Below are 14,315 nucleotides of genomic sequence, written 5' to 3' on the forward strand. Positions count from 1 at the left end.
CTTATTCCTCGAATTATAATCAATTACTTTTTTCAATTTCTTCCATCATATGTTTTAATTTCCTTGCCTTGAACAGTTATCACATTCTTTTGTTTATAATTATCAATTTTCGTTTCCTACATGCTATAACCAGTTTAAGGGTCGAATTCACATCGGCATCTTAGCATTTATTTCTTTCTTGAGACGATCTCATCATTACTGTGCTCATTTGTGTGCTTATCTAGATTTATTTATATCCAAATTTAATGCAGGTGCCAATTTAGTTAACAAATTTCCTACTTCTTTTCTAGTGAGCATTAAAATTTACTAATATGATCATACATTTGTTTTAGTGTTTTCTCAACATTTTCCTTCAGTGTTCGTAAACTCAGCCCTCTGTTAGGGCTTTAGCCCCTTCAATATTATACACTTGATTCTACTGAATCTTAATTAAAATTCTTCCTGTTTTTTCTGTTTATACACTTTCCAACGAAGTCTCACATCAAGATGCATAACCAAGTACATTGCAGTATCTTCAATAGTGATCTATCATTTGTTCAATCACATTTTTATCCTCCACTGTCAGCCAGAAGTATAACTAAAAGAAAAAAATTATTAGCTGTAAAACAACCAAATTTTAAAATTAATATAAATGACAGCAAGTTCATACTTGACAGCAATGACCAGAAGATATCAGAAGCATGAATAAAAGCGTCACAAAAGTATATAGTTTAGCTAACGGATTTCTTCAAAGATGTTTTAAATACTTAATAATTAGTTCGAGTAGTACGGGCGTACTAGCCAGGAAAAATATTCTTATTCCATATTTTTGCACAAACTTACTGGAAATAGTCTCCTTGTAAAAAAAGTGCCTTATTTAAACAATTTTTTTAAACAAATTGTAAAATTTAATTTTTTTGTCCGGTTTTCTTAGGATAATTGGCTCATTCTGAGAAAAAAGGTAGCTTTTCTCTAAAATGCATTGAGTTATAAACAAATTAAGATCCGAAAAAGCGCAAAAATTACCTTTTAAAAGCTTGAAAAGTGTTGGAAAAGTTAATATTTTTAAGTTTTCCAATTGTAACATTAAACCTAAATCGCAATTTTACAAAATCCTAAAGAGTTTTTATTGATAACTTTATTGTAACCCATTGTTTTTAATTGTTAATTTCGCGCCTCGCCGAATTCTGCAACAGCTATATATATACAAGCTGAAAATTATTTTTAATCGATAGATGATGATGCCAATATGCTTTATATAAAGGGTTGCCGAAAGTTTTCCACAGGAACCTATTTATTTATAACTGTTTTTAAACATACAAAAAAATTGCTTTTTTCGATAATCTTGTACAAGCTTGTACAAAAATACGGAATGAGAATATTTTTCCTAGCCAGTTTGCCCATACTACCTGGAATAAATATCCTAGATGATGTTTTCCAAGTCTGACAATGATAAAGACAATAGTTCTTAGACTCGTTCAGTGTATTCGACCTAATGTATCTATTATTCAAGCAACTGATTCGATTACAATTTATACAATAACTACCATTGAAAAACTTAATTGGAAACTAACATGAATGCATTGTTAATAAAAAAAAAATATTTTTATAAGAAATATACCTTTTATAAAGGATTTTTTAATAAAAATTGTGGAGATATATGGTATACAACGCTCAGAGAATGAAGGCTGCCTCTAGTAAGTGTATATGTTCGGAAACAATTACTGATTAGAAGATAAAAAACAGTCTGACTGGCTTTTTTGTTTCAAGTTCTTGTTTTTTATGTGCTTTCCAACGAAGTCTCACATCAAGATGCAGTACCCGCAATAGTTATCTGTCATTTATTGAAGTAAATACTGATTTGTCATTTATTGAAGTAAATACTTCTTATCACTCGATATGATATTTTTGGACGGGCCCGAATTCATGTTTAGCGTGACTCGAAAAATCGAGACGAAAGTACTAAGCTTGCGGTATAAAATTGTATAAAATTAAAAAAATATAAAACCCATTCCAATCGAATGACTAGAATCAAATGACTCGTCGGTAACTCCCAGAGTACTACATTATGTTTTTTTAATCCATTATAAGGAAATACCGTGATAATCAAATTGAAAATGATTAATAAATTCTATATTATATTTAAAAAAATTTAAAGTTACTAAAATCATTAAACAAAATAATTAAGAATGTGTCAATTTTAAAGAACTTAAATGTGTGGTGTTATAAAAAAATATTAACAATTCAGTAATACGCAGACATAAAATTTCATTAAGCCATATATAGTTGTAACGCTCTTTAAGAAGTTTCACTTTTATCGGCATTCCCCAAGTGAGACGCATCGTTTTTTAGTTCAATTAATTTTATCCGTTATCAGCCATAATACAACTAAAGAAAAGTGCTATTATTAGCTGTTGATAATATATCTGCTGGTAGGCCTATGAGGTTCTAGAGCTAAAGTACCACAAGGGGCGTATTAGGTTCAGTCCTGTACTCACTATATGTATATGGCATTCCTTCTTCTTCTAATGGCGCTACAACCCTTGGTGAGTCTTGGCCTACTTAACAATGTTCTTCCATTCTGCCCTGTCGGATACTTTCCTTCGCCACTGCCTGATGTTCATGGTTTTAAGATCCCTCTCTACGTCGTCTATCCATCTTTTACGGGGCCTTCCTCTTGTTCTGTTTCCTTGGGGCTTCCATCTCTGGACTACTCTTACAGCTCGATTATCTGGCATTCTTTCTAGGTGACCAAGCCAGTTTAGTCTTTGTGACTTTACAAATCTAACAATATCTGCGCTCTGCATTAGTTCATCCAGCTCGTGGTTCATTTTAATTCTCCACGAACCATCGCTGCATTGGGTTGGTCCAAATATCTTCCTTAGTATTTTGTGCTCAAATATTCTCAGTTGATTTTCATCAATGGATGAGAGGGTCCACGTTTCACATCCATATGTGACCACTGGTCTAATTACTGTTTTGTAGATTCTAAGCTTAGACTCACGATTCAGTAACTTACTTTTCATTAAGTCTTTGTATGCATAAAAACGCTTATTACCGCTAAGAATCCGTGCTTGTATTTCTTGACTGATATTGTTATTGTCATTTATTATTGAGCCTAGATAGGGAAAAGTGGAGGCATATTTGTAGGTATGGTTGTCTACCTTCAGATTCTCATGTTGATTCGATTTTGTGCACTCCATATATTTTGTTTTGCTTTCATTTATATATAGACCTTGTAATAATACAGCCGTTTATATCCAGTTTTCTAACAGCTTCTAAAGTTAGATTAAAAAGTGTTGTTGATAAGGCATCACCTTGTCTAACTCCATTTTCAATATCGAAAGGCCTGCGTCATATCTCCATCTATTTTCACCATAGCTTTGGAACCCTCCAGAGTCATTCGTATAGGTTTAACCAACTTATTGGGTATCCCTACCATAGATAGTTGCTTTAACATATTTTGTCGATCTACTCCATCAAACGCCTGTTTGAAATCGATATACAAGTTGTAAATAGGTATGTTATATTCAACACATTTTTCATGTATACCTCTTAACATATGTATTTGGTCTATAGTTGACCTCTTTGGTCTGAAGCCACATTGGTATTCACCAATCATCTCCTCCGAAAACGATTCCAGGCAGCCATATAATTCCTGATATCTTGTAGACGACATTTAAAACTGTTAGGTATGCCCTATAATTTTTGCAGAGTCGTTTGTGTTCCCCTTTGTACATAGGTAGTATGATTCCTACTTTCCAATCTTCTGGGATGGCTTCTAGTGTCCATATGCGGTCGATTAGTTTATGGATACGCCTCCATAGCGCATGTCCACCATTCTTTATCAGTTCTGCAGTTATTTCATCTGTGCCAGCTGCTTTGTTATTTTTTAGATGTTTTATGACGTTTATCATTTCTTCCAATGTTGGTTGCTCAACTAGTTGTTCTGCTGTGTGGTGAATTATTTCTTCATCTTCGTTTTGTTCTTTTTCTGGGTTTAACAGCTCTTGAAACTGCTCCTTCCACCTTTTCATTATTTCCTCTTTCTCGCTGATAATTGCCCCATTTTTGTCCTTGCAAACTGTTGATCTTGTCATGTATCCTTGGGTGTATTGCTTGATTTCCTTGTAAAATTTTCTAGTCTCTCGTTGGCATTACTTGTTGACAATCTTGGTCAAAACATTCCTCGTTTGTTTTGCTTGAGGTTGCACCTAATGTTTCCTTTGCCATATTTGTAATTGTCGTTTGGATGACATTCCATTCTTCTTCAATGTGCGCTCTATAAGTTCTAACATCCGTTACGGAGGTTGCCCACCTCTTAGATATTAATATGTGGTCAATTTGATTAAATTTATTAGTACCAGGTATCATCCAGGTTCCTTTATGAATATTTTTATGAGGGAAACACGTACTAACAACTCTTAGTTTGTTTGCCATTGCCAACTGTGCCACTTTTATACCGTTGTTGCTGGTAATATCATGTACACTATGCTTACCACAGGATTTTGCATATATCGGCTCTTTTCCCAGCTTCGCGTTCATATCACCCAGGACTATAACTGCACCTCTCTTCTGTGCATTTTCACATTCTACTTGTTGTTGGTCATAGAATTGATCGGTTACTAGTTCATCTGCTGCTTCTGTTGGGGCAAGGATATTAATAATTGTAATATTATGAAATTTTCCCCTTAGACGTATTTTGCATATTCTTTCATTAACTGGGGAGTGAAACCCAATACTGACCTGGGGCATTTATGATTTGCCATAAAACCCACTCCAAAGTCTCCTTGTCTTTCTGCTCCACAATAGTACATACTGTATTCTTTTTATTTATGCAACCATGCCCTTTAAATCTGATTTTTTGGAGGGCTGCTATGTCTACTTCGTACTTCAATAGTTCCTGTGCAATACTTTGCATTTTGCCTGCCTGCAGCATGGTTTGGACATTCCAGGTTCCCAGTCGCAAATCCATCATTAAGTCCTTATTCCGTAGCTTTGGTCGTTGTCCGTTTTTCCGTCCGGTTAGTTCATTGTTCGTAGCATTCGTGATAGCTGAGTTTAAGGTGAACAGGTTATCGGCCTATTGCACCCTAGTTCAGTACCAGGGCTGCTGGCTATATATGGCATTCTATATTTAGAAAAAAACTACTAATACCTTCGTAGATCACAAAGTACTCTAGTGGTAAGAGCCAATAGTGAAGAGCGACTAAAAAGTTGCAGGCGTCCCTAAATAAAATCAATTCTTGGACCTGAAAATGGCGAATCAAATTAAATGAAACTAAAACCACTCTTTCGTTTTATTAATTTCACAAATAAAACAATTAAAATATACCAATGAGAATAAATAATATTCAACATTAGCAAAATGTTTGGACATTAGTCTAGTAGCAAGACCGCGCTGGATTGTACGAGTTCAAGAGGAAAAGGTATTCGATACAAAAGATGTATTGGATGATTGGGAGGAATTCTAAATGGTATGTTAATAATCTGTCATCAAATTTTAAGACCAATATGGCTATTTGGTTAACTGTGGGTTTACGTCAAAGCTAGTAAAATAAGCTACCTAAGTGATGTTTATAGGTTTTGTCTGTTGTGGAACACTAGATGTGTTAGAACAGATGTGAGGTTTATCTAATCACTGGAAACACTCGTAAAATTGAAATTAAATAAATAAATAACTAATAATTACTTTCCGATACAAGGATTATTATTTAATGTTTGAGAAAACATAGTTAAAGCTGTTATGGTAAACTGGTGACGGGTGATCATCGGTTTTATTGTAACTATTTAACAAATAAATAGAAAGTTCTTGAGGGGAAAGATATTAACAGCTAAACTAGGAAAATAAGAATTGTGTAGATTGATGTTCCTAGTTTAGTTGTTAATATCCTTCTGTTATTAAACTGTCTATTTTATTCTGTATAAAAATACATAAAGCTGTTAATAGCTTTATGTATTTTTTAATTCCCAGACCTACTGAATACACATATAAAATTTCATAAAAATCGGTCCAGCCGTTTCGGAGACTAATACGAGAATATATAATATGTGTGTGTGTGTGTGTGTGTGTGTGTGTGTGTGTGTGTGTGTGTGTGTGTGTGTGTGTGTGTGTGTGTGTGTGTGTGTGTGTGTGTGTGTGTGTGTGTACATATAGGACTGGAAACCAAGAGAGAACAGGAGATTCGCGTGCAGAGCGCAGAAGAGGTGAACGGTTGATATCAAAGATACCGTGGGCAAGTTATGAATGAGAATAAGAGTAGACGTCAATGGAAACAAATAAAAGAAGAAGATATATATAGAATAAAGTTTAAAATAGGTTTCGTAAACTGGTAACAGGTTAGTAGAGATATATATGAAATGTACGCAGTTATAAATAATATTACAAAGTCGTATTTTTGTGAATATAGACAAATATGAACAATATCGTTATAAAAAATAATTCGTTTATTGTATTGATTACGTGATTTTCAGGGTGCATATTTTAAAGTGAACATCTTTGTTGGGTCACAACAGATCTAGAAGTTCAGTTTTTTAAGCTCCAACGAGTATTTTTGCGCAGCAAGCAGAAGGTTACAGTAGAATCGGACCAAAGAAAAACTTTGTCTACTAGTCGGGTCAATATGGTCATGTTACGCAACTTTCTGCCAACTCCCAGTTCCTCAAGGGTCTCTTTTAATTCCTTCCTCTTTATTCTATCGTATGCTTGCTGGAAGTCGATGAATAGCGCTATCGTTGGTAAGTTGTGTTCATAGCTTTCTGCTTGTAATTCTCTTATTACAAATATTTGGTTCGTTGTGGTTCTCCCTCGTCTCAATCCGTACTGATATTCGCCTATTATATTTTCAACTTCTTTTTCTAGTTTATTTTTTATGGATTTCGATAGAATTTTATATACGGTATTTAGTAACGCCACTCCTCTGTAATTACTCATTCTGTTTTGTCTCCTTTTTTGTGTAATGGGCAAATAATTGCTTCCTTCCAATCTTCTGGTATTCGTTCTTTTATCCATATATCCTTTATGATCTTGTATATCCAATCATTTAGCAGTTTTCCACCATATTTCATCATCTCTGCTGTTATGTTATCGCTTCCAGGGCATTTATTGTTTTTCAAATTTTTTATGATTTCATCGATTTGTTCTTTGCTGGGTGAATTCTCTCTGTCTTCTAAGTGTTCGATTCTTGCTTCTGCTTCCATACATTCTCTTTGGTTTGACTTATTATTGCCATTTAGTAATTCATCAAAATACTCTTTCCATCTTTCGACTATTTCTGCTTCACCGCTTATATTATTTCCTGCTTTGTTTTTAACGAATATGGGTTTTTGTTGGAAACCTCTTTTTTTCATTTCTAGCACCTTGATATAGGTTTTTTATTTATTTATTTCTGTAATTCTCTTCTATTTCTTTTAGCTTATTTTCTATGTGTTTTCTCTTTTCTCTCAGCATCCTCTTTACTTTTTGTCTTTGCTCCATATATCTATTCTTTGTCTCTGTTGTTTCTTTCGTGATAATTTCCATCCTTAATGATTTTCTTAGTTCTATTTCTTTTTGGCACTCTATGTCGAAAGGCGCGAAAATATACACAGATATTCTTTTTCTTCTGAAGGCGCGTGAATATTTATGAGGGTGATTTTTTGGTATCTTACCTTGAACCTGATACTAAATATGCGGCCTGATACTGGTTTAAACTCTATTTTCTTCTTTTAGCTCTTTTCTTATCATAAAACCTGTGCCTAACGTTCTATTCTTTCCGCCGCTGTTAAAAACACTATCTTCTATTTCTAATATATCATTTCCCAGCAGTTTCGTCTCCTGCAAAGCTACTATGTCAAAATGGAACTTTTCGATTTCTCTCGCTAAATGTTTAAGTTTGCATTCTCCATATATGCCTCTTAAATTCCATGTTCCTAAAAGTAAGTGTATGTTCTTTATTAATAGTTTTATATTTAAAACTATAATGTTTCTGCTATGAAACATATAGTGTCTGTAATAGACGTTGTGCAATTGGTCTATATAAACCCAAACGTTTCCTTTTTTCTGACTATTTCTTACATCTTTAAATTGTGTTTATTGGTACCTGTGAAACTTGTGTCAATGTCAATGTGAAACAAAAGTTTCAGACTTGTGTCTCAAAAGTGGTAATAGCCGATGCTAACCGGAGTTTTTAATACGTGTTCAATTTTTTGAATATTTCGACCTCTCGAACGAAAACTAACATTAATATTGAGGAATTGAACTGTTTTGGACAAGTTTAAAATTGAACAATGTTTAGAATTTTGGGTAAGTAAAACAAGATTCAGTATATTCGGACGTATTATACTTATATTTTGGGCAAAATTTTTGAATATTGTGAATAAATTATTATTAATTCATGAATTTACTTAACGGTTAAATATGTATAAGAAAGATTATTATATCTGAATTAACTTTTTCAAAACTAGGACGATGTTTGTATGATTTATCTCTAAATAGTGTATCCGGGCACAATGCTGAATTTTCGCAAATTTTAGTCACAATTGACTATTTTTTACGTGTTTATTATTGAAATGTTTCGATAAATTTTTTTTTAAAGAAAAAGAAACATTGCAAACTTTACAACAATTCACTTCTTTAAATAAAATTAAATTGTGAAAAAATATAAATACAACCTAATATTATATAATATATTACATTATATAAAAAAAATAATATAATTAATAACAAATTAGTTATCTAAAATCGCAGATAAACGTCGCCGTTTTAAAGCAAGTTGAAACATTTTGCATTGGTATCGGCTATAAACGGTTGTAGTCGTGGCTCCGCATTGGCTGTCCCGAGACACAAGTAAGCTTCAGAATATCCAGCTTGCATAGTCATTACGCATTGAAACATCACTCTACGATAATTAAACGTAAAACAAAGTTATTAAAATTACAATTAGGTCCTAAAACTTTTAATATATTATCAGGTATTGAGTGTTTGCACTACATAAATACCCATACCCTCGCATAAAGGACGATTTTATTTAGAGATGAGGTAACCATGTGTTATTTTGCTGTGCCCTATACGGAAACGAGCGATCTAATAACTGACAGTCAATGCTCGTTTTTACACTAGTAATTCCATTTACTTGGTGTTTTGTTCTGAGGGTTTACTCGGATTTTAATCTCGTTTGCTTAGAAAGTTTTGACATCCCGGTGACTTAATGTTTATAATACCTCCAAGCCATATCGAACGCTTTTGTTATGTCAAAATTTGACATTTCTGTCATACTTAATTTTGTATCTTTCATTATTTCTCATCTATCATGTCCTATTGTGTGACATCTGTCACGCCATGTGACATATTTCATGTATTTTTGAAAGAAAACCCTCAACAGAATTAAGTCTCCTGCCGTTGCCCTCAATGTGGTGTCGAAACAATTCTTAAACTGTTTGTCATTTGTCTAGTGTTAGTTTTTGGGTAAATGTATTTAATGTGTATAACATTCATTGACAAGTTGGATAGCTAACATTTTTGATGAAATGCCCCTGAAGATGTCTGAGAGCGAAAGTATTTGGGCAAGATTTAATAAGAAACTGCTCGATATCTGCCGTTTATTTGTAAAGTTCATACATTCGAGCACTCTACCATATATTTAATTCGATGTCTGGAGTAATTAAAAAAATCGTTGTCTTGCAATTTTTACAATTGTAATTTATTAGTTGTAAATTATTACACGTGTAAAATAATACAAAATAAATTACTAAAACTCTATATTTATTTAATCTTTTGTCTGAAATTTAAATTTACCCGCAATAATTATGTGTATAAATTCTAAAAAAGTTATTAATATTTATCTTAATACAGGGTGAGTCATGAGGAGCTGTACATACTCTACCTCTTATGGAGGCCCGTATGGGGAATATCAAATGACCAATAAAAAATGTTTAATAATATACAGAGTGAGTTGTGAATTTTCTATTCGTCATAACTTTTGAGCGGTAAGTTCGATGTCTCTCATATTTTGGTCAAACTTTACACTATTGATTTATTCAAACTATACCAAATTCCAGTTCATACCAAAAAAGGTACCCAGTATACGGTTTTTGAAAACATTTTTTAAATCTTTGGTTCGCTTTGCCAAACTTTTAATTCACAGTCAAATTAGTTTTTTTTTTAATTAAAAATTAAGTAATCTAGAGGGGAAAAATTAATATGTCGTTGTATTTGCCTATAAGAGTTTTCAAGAACCGTATACAGGGTGAAATTTTTTCCGTGAACAAAACGAACTAATTTTTTAAAACCGGACCTGATTTTTTCCAGTTTGAATCAGGTCCGGTTTGTTTGTTAAATGTTATTAGTTATTTGTTATGCTATGTTATTAGATATTTCTTAAAAAAAAATTAATTTTTGCAAGAAAAGTTACATTTTTTATATCGATAGTTCACTTTGTAAAACTTTTAATTCAGTCAAATTTGATTTTTTAATTAAAAATTAAGTAATCGTGTTGGGAAAAAATACATATGCCATTTTAATTGTCTTATTTTTATTTTGTATGTTTAACAAAACCAGATTATTTCCAGTTTGAATAAATCAGTTGACTAGGTGGTAGTAATGTAACGTTTGACCAAAATATGAGACATCGCACTTACTGTTCAAAAGTTATGACGAATAGATATTGCAGTCAAAATTTACAACTCACCCAGAATATTAATAAACAATGGGAGCAGACACTTTTAATAGTCATTTGTTATTCCTCATAGGGGCCTTCATACGAGGTAGGTGTATGTAGGTACAGTTCCTCGTGACTCACCCTGTATAAAGGACCATTCACAATTTTCTAAATTTCAATTTATTATTTTCAGAAATTGCTAAATAATATGAGTGACTCATAAATACTTTTTATTCTTGCATGAATAATAATTAATGACAAAAATTATTTGCGAGTAGGAAAATTTGCTCAGTTGCTCACTGTTCCACTGCGCATAGCTTATTCGGCCATTTAGAAATAGTCGCTTCGCTTAGTCCCCTTAACTTGGATTGAATTGGTCAAGATTTTTGTATTGTTGATTCGGTGCTGCAATTTTCATCTTTTTGTCCTGTGGGTTATATTTAGAGCAATAAACCGATGGTTCTGTAAGGAGAATTTCGTCAGATATTAAAATTGAATTTGGGATAGGAATAATTAATTTTTGGGGCAACAAATACTTGACGCCTTAATATTGAGTTGAGAATATTTTTGAAAGGTATGATTTCCATTTACGAGATGTTTTCTGTAAAGTTGTAATTATACTTACGTTTTTTGATGAAATAGAAACATACTATAAGATTCTTAAAAATAATTATTTAAAACTTTTTTAGTTGTGTGCTCCTATTAGCTTGGTTTTGTTTCTTTTTAAATCTTAGTTAGTTATTTAAATTACTTTAATTTTTTTTTCGTATAATTTGCTGAAGTTGAAATTTTTGTAATATTTAATATCAAATAAGGGATCTGAACCACATTACAGATTACTACGCAGTATACACCAGCAGTACTTCATACTATTACCAACCCAGATGGCACAGTCAGTATCGTACAAGTTGATCCCAATAACCCCATCATCACGTTACCAGACGGTACTACTGCCCATGTCCAGGGAATGGCAACGGTAAGTTAATTATTTATGCAGAATGATTAGTTTTTACTCACTAATTTTTATAGTGTACTTTCCCTTAAAAAATATGCTGAGAAATAAAAGAACTTTCTACTTTTGCACTTAAGACTTAACGTAGTCCTATAAGAAGCATAAAAACATACGTATTAATATCTTGTATTCGTAAAAGCGCATAGGTACCTGTCAGGTAGTGTATAAAACGTGTATTGTGGACTTCGTGAAAGGAATAAAAATATGTTGGTAAATGACGTTGTAAATATATAAGTCTAGAACGTTTTGAATAAAATGTCTACGAGAAGAGTTCAATCAAGGAGATGGATAGACTATTAGTAGACATCATGGGAATAAGCGAAATGAGATTGACGAACTCTGGGCAATGTGAAATTAACAATCATCACATATATTATTCAGGTAACCCCAACGGAAAATGGAGTAGGTATAATCTTAAATCAAGAAACTGCCAGACATCTTAAAAACTTTGTATCCATATCGGAAAGAATGCTCCTCCTTCAACTTGATATCTACCCCATAACAACTAACATTATGAAGGTATATGCCCCTACAGCTGGCAAACCAGACGATATCAGTGAAGCATTCTATAATGATTTATCCAACACCTTGAAACGCCTTCCCAAAAAGGATCTAACCTTGATTATGGGTGATTAAATGCCAATATTGGTAGGAGACAATGGGGAGAATTCATAGGACAGTTTGGGCTTGGAGAAAGAAATGAGCGGGGAGACCGATTGGGTGAATTTGTATCAGAAGAAGAGTTTATAATTACTAAAACTTCAAACTCCTATACAGAAGATTATACACGTGGAAATCACCTCAAGATACTTCAGGCCACATAGTCAGAAATCAAATAGATTACATTATGATTAATAACAGTATTACATCAGTCAAGACATACCCAGGAGCCGATACCAAGTCAGACCATAACCCACTGATTTGCAAAATGAGGGTCAGGCTAAAGAAGATTCGACGTAGTATCAACCCAAAATACGACATCAGGCTAATCAAAGACCAACACACAGAATAGAGTGTAAAACAGTACATACATAGCAATTTGAATACCGTTATTCATTAATAGACCAGGAGCTTGAAAAATTGCATAGAATTTCACAAGACATACAAAGAAAAATTCCTCAAACCACCAAAAATTAAGAAAAAATCGTGGATGACAAATGAGGTTCTAGATATGATGGAAGAGAGGCGAAAGGTCAAAGATCAGAACAAGGCATTATACAAAAAAATAGACAAAGAGATCAAAAAAGCAATCAGAATGGCTAAGGACACACAGATCCCCGTTCAGTGCATTTAATATGCATAAAAATAGTTAAAGAAGCTGCAGGCTTATACAATTCTAGAAGAGTTGGATGTTTGGCAGACAACCGGTAATCTACTGCTAAGTGTGGAAGAGAGACTGGACACTTGGAAGAAATATGTGGAAGTAACATTTGCAGATGAAAGGCAGATTGCCATTGAAGACATAGAATGCCTAACAGGACCCCCGATTACCATTTAAGAAGTCACGGCAGTTATTAGAAAAACTAAAGATGGTAAAGCTGTAGGGCCTGACAAATTTTATACAGAATTCCTGAAACTTATGGACGAACAAGGAATACAATGGATAACGACTATGTTTAACAAAATATATTTAACTAGAATATTCCCCAAAGCTGGTTAAAATCGACTTTCGTAGATATACCAAAAAAATTAAATGCAAAAACATACGAAGACTACAGAAAAATTAGTCTAATGAACCACATACTTAAAACGTTTTTAAAAGTGATACATAACAGAATATATAAAACATGTGAAGAACGAGTGTTATGGACACAATTTGGATTCCGCGATACCTTAGGCACCCTAGAAGCTCTATTCGCTATACACTTATCCAGAGGTGCAGGAATGTCAACTGTGATGTATATAATTGTTTTATCGACTACAAAAAGGCATTTGATAGAGTAAAACATGACAAGCTCATATCTACCTTGAAAGAATCGCGCTTGGATGATAGAGACATATAATTTATATTACAACCAAACTGCCAACATTAGTATCTCCAGTGCTATTTAACATGTACTCGGAGCGTATCTTCGAACAAGCACTGGGACAACTCTAGGAAGGCGTCTTAGTTAACGGAGTTGTGGTATTATCCCTAAAATATTATAATTCATATAAAGAATAAGTTAAAAGAAACGTGTAACACATTTCGCATTTGTTTATATAAAATATGTTAAATAAATCAAATCGAGGACATACACAAGAAACAGCCTCGGTTGGAATGTACGAGTCAGCAGAATCGTGGATTGCGACCTTATTGTTGTCGACCCACTTATGAACGACTGCTGATATAGCAAGGACTGTTATAAAAGGGACAACAATTATTATCTCGGGATCAGAACTAAATTAACGTCAAGATGGCAAGTCGATATACCACGTATTGGCGCAACGTCAACTAAGTACTAATTACATTTAGGATAAGTAATATTGTAAGAGTGTACAGTAGTGTTTTAAATAAATGTACCATACGATACCATAAGCGAAGCTTTATTTATTACAAAGTGCGTCTAAACAAATTTAGACAAACGACGCAGTAGTTTTTGCAGATAGCCTAGATGGTTTACAAGCAATAATGTCTCGCATATCAGATATAATTCGAGAATATGGGCTGGATCTCAATACGAACGAAACAAAGTGCACGATATTAA

General features: G+C 33.2%; 1 protein-coding gene across 10 annotated transcripts in view; it reads left to right on the forward strand.

Moving 5' to 3' along the window:
• LOC140452259 (DNA-binding protein Ewg-like) overlaps nt 1–14,315 on the forward strand; it is a 75,165-nt gene that overhangs the window by 40,797 nt on the left and 20,053 nt on the right. For 8 of the 10 annotated variants that reach the window (XM_072546405.1, XM_072546408.1, XM_072546398.1 and 5 more), the window contains exon 6: nt 11,452–11,592. In XM_072546405.1, the coding sequence (XP_072402506.1) occupies nt 11,452–11,592 (141 nt within the window). The remainder of the gene's footprint in view (nt 1–11,451; nt 11,593–14,315) is intronic. The other 2 variants (XM_072546406.1, XM_072546407.1) reach the window with 1 other exon arrangement.

The sequence above is a fragment of the Diabrotica undecimpunctata genome, chromosome 10, assembly GCF_040954645.1.
Source record: "Diabrotica undecimpunctata isolate CICGRU chromosome 10, icDiaUnde3, whole genome shotgun sequence".
NCBI lineage: Eukaryota > Metazoa > Arthropoda > Insecta > Coleoptera > Chrysomelidae > Diabrotica > Diabrotica undecimpunctata.